General features: G+C 32.6%; 1 protein-coding gene across 1 annotated transcript; it reads left to right on the top strand.

Moving 5' to 3' along the window:
• The first annotated feature begins 1787 nt into the window (after positions 1-1787).
• Positions 1788-7321, top strand: LOC107767824 (protein NRT1/ PTR FAMILY 3.1). The gene is made up of 4 exons (XM_016586918.2): positions 1788-2072; positions 2212-2429; positions 3877-4436; positions 6237-7321. The coding sequence occupies exons 1-4, from the start codon at positions 1997-1999 to the stop codon at positions 7120-7122; spliced, it is 1740 nt and encodes a 579-aa protein (XP_016442404.1). The 5' UTR covers positions 1788-1996; the 3' UTR covers positions 7123-7321.
• The last annotated feature ends 492 nt before the right edge of the window (positions 7322-7813 follow it).

The raw sequence follows: 7813 nt of genomic DNA, 5'->3' as shown, positions 1-7813 counted from the left end.
AATTGTGTGATTTTTTGTTTTAGTTTTGCTCTTTTTTGCCCCCCGTGATAGTGATATTGGAAAAATAATAAAACATAAGAGAAACAATAAGAAAGAGATAATAATAGTAGTACAAAAAAATTTGTGGGAAAACTGTGGCGTGAGATAAAATGGTAAAAACCAAAGCAAGTGGAGAGAAGCATACATATCTATCTTGACTTTGTTTGTCATATTCGAATCCTCTACGATTCTCCTCTCCTAGGTTTCATTTATTAATTCCTTTTTCTATTTAATCATCGGGTATCCGAAACATACTAGTCCGATTAATTATTATTATTTCTTTGTATTTAACCATTCCGTGTTTGGAACAAATAGATTCAATTAATTCAGATTCGAATGGCATAGAGTTCGATAAGCGTAAGCTCCTAGCTATCAAGAATTTTTTCATTCCAATGTTTTAATCCGAGACCTTTGATTAAGGGTGAAAGAATTTCACCTATCGTATCATTAAATATATAAGCTTTAAAATTTCATTTTCCATGTTTCTTTTCTTTTTCGCTTATTCTTCCAAATAATTTAACTTCTTTTACTAGCAGTATTTTTTTTTTTACACCATTTGATTAAGATGAACCATAGAAAAATTGATCTTTTTAAAATATAATTGTAATTTGATAATATAAATTATATCATAAGTAATATGCTATAACAAATTAAAATAGAAGCGGGCACTTAACATCTGTCCTGCTAATTACCTTCCCCCAATAATACAAACTAGAAAATGTGAAGTAAAAAAGACTAATTAACTTGTACATGTATGTCCATATCGCAACTGCACAACTAGACGAACACAAATTTTTACGTCATAAAATCAACAAATATGATCTTGCATGCCCAATTGGTCAAATTTTATGATTGGATGTATAAACAATACAAAATTAATTGTTTCATCTGTATTATTTTTATGACATTTGCCCCGTTTAATTTGTTAAAAAAATGCCTTTTCAATTTGGAAACTGTTTAATATTAAGCATCTTATTTTACGTTTATTGACATACCATTAACCATTATATACTCATAGAAATATTATTGTATAAAGAGTACTTTTTGTATATGCAGAAATCATTACTTGCTGAGTGTGTGAACAAAGTCTCTCATTAGAAGTTGATAAGAAAAAGAAGCTACATATAAGGTGTAGTGACACTCTTAATAGTATGAGACTTTTTGAAAAAATCGTGAGCGCTTAGCCCAAAGTGGATCATATCACATCATGTTAAGAGTATCGTTTATTGATGTAGCCTAACAATTGTTATCTATGTCAATGGTTCGTCGAGACGAGTATGGAGAGTATCCATAAATACTTGAATGATAGGGTGACACACAATAAATCTCCAGATAAGCCCAAGGATCATGGTGATGAGTGACGTGGAATTCTTAGTTCGAGGTGAAGATTGTTAGGAGTGTGAATAAAATCTCAAATTGAAAATTGATAAGAAAAAGAAACTGCATGTGAGGTGTAGTGATACTCTTAATGGTGTGAGTTTTTTGAAAAAAACATAAAAGCTCGACCAAAGCGAACAGTACACTATGTTAAGATTATCTTTATGCTTGTTAATTAGCTCACACCTCGTTCCTCTTTAAACTCTATGTCCAGTCAATATATAAGACGAAATAAGACGATACCCAGTATTATCCCACACCGAAGGGTTTGGGGAAGATAGTGTGTACGCAGATCTTACCCCTACCTTATGAGAATAGATATGTTGTTTCCAATAAACCCTCGGCTCAGGAATAGCCGGTATATATGCTTTAGTTAAAAAAAAAAACACATCATAAGTCATCATCAAGAGTATTTAAAATATTAATTTCAAGATACTGATTTAGGTCATAATGGTATTTTTGAAACTGAACAAACGATATGGTGACATAAAATATACCTACTTACCTAGTTTAAGCTCTGTCATATCCTATAAATAGTGGAGCCTAGAGGTCATTTTGAGCACAACACAAACTAAAAAAAATGGAAGTAATGAAGAAGAAAGAAAACACCTCTAGAAAAATGAAGGGTGGAATGATCACTATGCCCTTCATTTTTGGTTAGTTCCTAGTTTTCCAAATAATATTCATATTTTCTTTATGAAGTTTTGAATCTTGAAACTACCTTTTGCATATTTTCTTGAATACTAAGGTGAAACTTATGTATGTTTTTTTTTTTTTTTGTGTGTGTGTGTGCAGCAAATGAGATATGTGAAAAGTTGGCAGTGGTGGGATTTGGTACAAATATGATAATATATTTGACAAATGAGCTCCATCTTCCATTGACAAAAGCAGCTAATACTCTTACAAATTTTGGTGGCACTGCAAGTTTGACACCATTGCTTGGAGCTTTCATTGCTGATACTTTTGCAGGAAAGTTTTGGACCATAACTATTGCTTCTATCATCTACCAAATAGTAAGACTCATTTTCTTTCGAGTTTAACTTATATATACTGACAGTAAACCTTCATAACGATAGTTTTTCGTTCGGTTTTATCCCTTGGTAAAACGAGTGTTTTTAGTAGTGTTAAAAGATAATTAACGGTAAATCATACATTCATAATAAGTGGATTAGTAACCTTGAAAAAATAATAGGTTACACGCTATAACATATTATATTGCACTGGTAGTAATTCTTTTTAGCGTTATTAGTGTATATAAGTTAAATTTATTTCGTTTTGAGGTTCGATGTTATAGTTGATATGCTAGCTCACTACAAAAGAAAAAACTAAAATTACGTACGAACTTTGCTACTAGTATTAAATCGCTCGTACCTAACAGAATTTCTTGATAATATAGCGATAACATGTTGCTAAATAGAATTAGCAATGGACTTTTCTGTTTAATTACAGAATTTATCCGTCGCTAAAAAAATATTTTTTTTAGCAGTTCTGTTTGATGCTTCCTAGACATGTATTCAGCAAAACTTAATTAGGTGAAGGGTTGTGCTTTTCACTACTTTCTTGGGACATAGACATATATGTTTCCTTCTCCATGAAACATTTATTAACTGGTTGATATTCTTTGATAAGGCTGCAGAGGATAAGATATATAAGGTGAAAAAACTTTTGATAGGCAAAACCTTTAGTTTGGGATTTAAATATATAGTGAATATATTACTGTTTTATTAGGCCTATAGTGGAATATGCAAGTGAACAATTAACTTCTATCCATGTCTTATAAAACCCAAATTTATATAGGATTTAACTTGTATATATAGATAATGTAATTTTTTTACAATATTAATTTATTTTTATCTGTTGTAATAGATAATCTGCCTTATTTTTCAAGTTACTAATCTACCTTTTATGGATGATTACATGTAGTTACTATCATTTAAGTAATCTGAAAGCATAAAAGTTCGTTTACACTGCCACTATATAGAAGTTACAGTATACATTAATAGAAGGGGAGCCTTGGCGTAATTGGTAAAGTTGTTGACATGTGACCAGGAGGTCACGGACAGTGGCGTAACTAGGAATTTTCCCAAGGATATTCAAATTTGAAAGAAGTAAAAAAAATTTCCGATAAATGGTGTTCAATATGTGTTGTATACCTCTAAAATGTAATATTTTACCTGTATATACAGTGCAATTTTTCGGCGCCCTTGTGACCATATGGCTTCGCCACTGGTCATGGGTTCGAGCCGTGAAAACCGCCTCTTGTAGAAATGCAGGGTAAGGTGGTGTGCGATAGACCCTTGTAGTCCGACCCTTACCTGGACCTCGCGCATAGCGGGAGCTTAATGCATCAGGCTGTCCTTTAACATGCATCTTGAGTTTTCCTATTTCAATTTCTTGATATTTTCTTGACTTCTTTTGCCTTTTTTGATTGATTTTCATGTTCTTTTGATTTAATTTCAGGGTATGATCATTTTAACATTATCAGCAATACTTCCACAACTAAGGCCACCTTCTTGTAAAGGTGATGAAATATGCAAAGAAGCAAATTCTGGCCAATTAGCCATCCTTTATATATCATTACTCTTAACAGCATTTGGATCAGGAGGAATTAGGCCTTGTGTTGTAGCATTTGGAGCAGAACAATTTGATGAAACTGATCCAAATCAAAAAACACAAACATGGAAATTCTTCAATTGGTATTATTTTAGTATGGGATTTTCCATGCTAATAGCTGTGACAGTAATTGTTTATATTCAAGATAATATTGGATGGGGTATAGGATTTGGTATTCCAACTATTGCTATGCTTATTTCAATTATTGTTTTCATATTTGGATACCCTTTATATAGAAATTTGGATCCTGCTGGTAGCCCATTTACTAGGCTATTACAAGTTTGTGTTGCTGCCTACAAGAAAAGAAAATTGGACATGGTTTCTGATCCTAATTTCTTGTACCAAAATGAAGAACTTGATGCTGATATTTCTACTGCTGGCAAGCTTGTTCACACTAAGCAAATGAAGTAAGTCATTTTCTTTTTCCCGAGTTTAAGTTATGTGCACTAACGGTTACTTCTATTTGTTCTTAAAAAACATTAAATAGAAGTAAAATTGGCTTTATATTAATAGTAAATTGCTCTTACAGTGATAATTATTTATACTGTCAGTGTATTTAACCTATCCTTTTTGTTCTTGAATTTAATATAACTTTTATACACTGACGATACCTATACGTAGCAATCCATAATAAGTGGAACTAGTTACACTATTAACGTAACAATAACAATAAATTCAGTGTGATCCCACTAGTGGGGTTTGGAGAGGATAGCGTGTACGAAGCCTAATCTTTCTCTTGTGAAGATAGAGAGGTTGTTTTCGATAACCATAGGCTGAGGTAAAGCATAGTCACATGTTCACACTATTAGTGTATATAAGTTCTTTTTTTTTCCCCTAGAATGCATTACATTTTAGTTTGCACCAATATGCTTCTTTTAACTTGCAGAAAATAATGGAATTGAGAATTATTTATTCATACAAGTACACATGATGTGAGGTGAAAACTTAGTGATTGGCTAAAATCTGGCAAATATTTTTTATTTATCTCAATAATTCCATTAACCAATAATATGAGATGATACAAAATGTCCCGTTCTATAATAAGAACAGTTAGTGGGAAGACCACAGTCATGACATGGATAGGATAAACCAAATGTCTGCTATTATATTTTATCAATCATCAATCAATTTAACAAAGCGGAACTTAGAGCAATGGTAAAGTTGTTTTTATGTGACTTATAGGTCCCAGGTTTGAGCCGTAAAAGCAGTCATTAATGCTTGCATTAGGGTAGACAGTCTACATCACACCCCTTGGGGTGCTGTCCTTCCCCGGACTCTGCGTGAACACAGAATGCCAAGGTTGTCCTTTTTTATCAATCAATTTAATGTGTGGCCAGAATCATTATGTGAAGCATTGCACGTTTCTGTTTCTGAGTTTTTCATAATAATTTCTGTGTGTCTGTACTGTTGTCCTTTTTTTTCAAGATTCATTGAATTTTTTCCCCCAATTTCCTTTTTAGTTTAAATTTCATTTCTTGGCTTGATAATAATGCTCTTCAAGATCAGTCCTGAGGCTAATAGAAACCAGAAAACAAGTTGATAAATACAGCCAAATTATTTTTTGGAAGTGTACTATCAAATTTCTCAATTTGTCTTCAAAAATATCTTGGTGGTCACAGATTGCTATTAAACTATTGGAAATTTTCAATTCATGTGACTAGTGACTTTATAAAGCTGTAAAAAAAATACAGATCCGAGTTTAGTAATGTAAAATATAATTGGAGTTATTTATTGTCAAGGTAAAGAATCTAGTCAAAGTTGGATGTCTCTTAAGTTGTCCCAATGTAATAATTTACATGCATTATTTTGGGAACCTCGGAGCAATAGTAAAGTTGTCTCGGTGTGACCTATAGGTCACGGGTTCGAGTTGTGGAAGTAGCCACTAATGCTTGTATTAGATTAGGCTGTCTACGTCATACCTTTTTGGGTGCGGCCCTTTTTCGGATCTTGCATGAACGCGAAATGCGTTGTGTACCGGACTTGTCCTTTTTATTTTTATTTTGATGTAGACTTGATCAAGAAAGACAACATGCTAATGTTTGAAAAATTATGCCAAGAACCACTATAGGCAATTGATCAAAATTCATTGGACTATTTGGAAGGGGACATTCTCACATGCATGCATTATTCTTATGAGCGTTGAATTCTGTGACCGTCTCATCTGAAAGTTTAAGCTGTTATCTAATCATATTCTGTCTCGATTTCAGATTCTTGGACAGAGCAGCAATTGTGACAGAGGAAGACAATCCAAAATCTCCGAATTTATGGAGATTAAACACAGTTCATCGCGTAGAAGAGCTAAAATCAGTGATCAGAATGGGACCAATATGGGCATCTGGAATTATTCTAATCACAGCATATGCTCAACAACACACATTCTCAATACAACAGGCAAAAACAATGGACAGACACTTAATAAAATCGTTCGAAATCCCAGCTGCATCGATGACAGTCTTCACATTAACAACAATGTTATGCACCATTTGCTTCTATGACCGAGTTTTTGTGCCTATAGCACGTAAATTCACTGGTCTAGAACGAGGCATATCGTTCCTTAGCAGAATGGCTATTGGCTTCTTTATTTCAGTTCTAGCCACATTAGTAGCCGGATTTATAGAAGTTAAACGAAAAGAAGCAGCGTTAATTCATGGACTAATCGATAAAGGTAAAGAGACTGTTCCCATTTCGGTATTTTGGCTTGTGCCCCAATATTGCTTACATGGTGTAGCTGAGGCATTTATGTCAATTGGACATCTTGAATTTTTCTATGATCAAGCACCAGAGAGTATGAGAAGTACAGCTACTGCATTATTTTGGACATCAATTTCAGCTGGGAATTATTTGAGTACACTTTTGGTTTCATTAGTTCATAAATTTACTTCAGGTGCTGGAGGATCAAATTGGTTACCTGATAATAATTTGAATAAGGGAAAATTAGAGTATTTTTATTGGTTAATCACAATTCTACAAGTGATTAACTTGATTTACTATCTGTTTTGTGCAAAATTCTATACTTTTAAGCCTATTCAGGTACAGAAGACAGAAGATTTGGACTCTAAAAAAGATGGAATTGAACTTGTACACAATGTTTAGTTTGTATTAGTATCTTGATTTAGAAGGTTTTTGTAATTTTGGCCTATGTTTATGTCCTTTATGTAGTAATAATTTTAGGTTAGTAGGAAAGAAATTAATGGTATTTATAGTTGTAGTAGGTAAAGGAGAAAGTTTTTGAGAAATAGTTTTAATTGTATTGCTCCATATTAAGTATCAAGCAATAGATTCTGGTTTTATACTTTTTGCAGTTTACTCTTTTGAAAAATGTATATTTTTCTACTACTAAATGAATGAGGGGTTCAGAGTAGGAGGTCAAATTTCTTAATTGTTTGACTCCGCGGTGTTTTCACTTTCACATATATTTTTATTATTAAATCATAATTAGTTTATACTCTTTTTCACCTCAACTTATCATTTAAATTCGGGAGAAATTTAAAAATAGCTAGATTTACAAGTGATCAATCAAAAATAGTCACAGTTTCAAAAGTCATTAAAATTTAGCCACTCTTCATGTAAAGATAAATCTGAACGAAAACATTGTTCAAAATCCGAAAAGTACTCCAGTATATTATATTGGAGTTACAGCAAAGTATACTGAAACTCCAGCATATTATACTGGAGTTTGGAGTTCCAGTATACTTTAATGAAACTCCAATATAATATACTGAAGTTCCAGCAAAGTATACTAGAACTCCAGTATATTATACTGGAGCCAGCAAAATATAATGTT

This window comes from Nicotiana tabacum, chromosome 20 (genome assembly GCF_000715075.1).
Source record: "Nicotiana tabacum cultivar K326 chromosome 20, ASM71507v2, whole genome shotgun sequence".
NCBI lineage: Eukaryota > Viridiplantae > Streptophyta > Magnoliopsida > Solanales > Solanaceae > Nicotiana > Nicotiana tabacum.
Note: the sequence above shows the minus strand (reverse complement) of the source record. Positions and strands in the feature narration are given on the sequence as shown.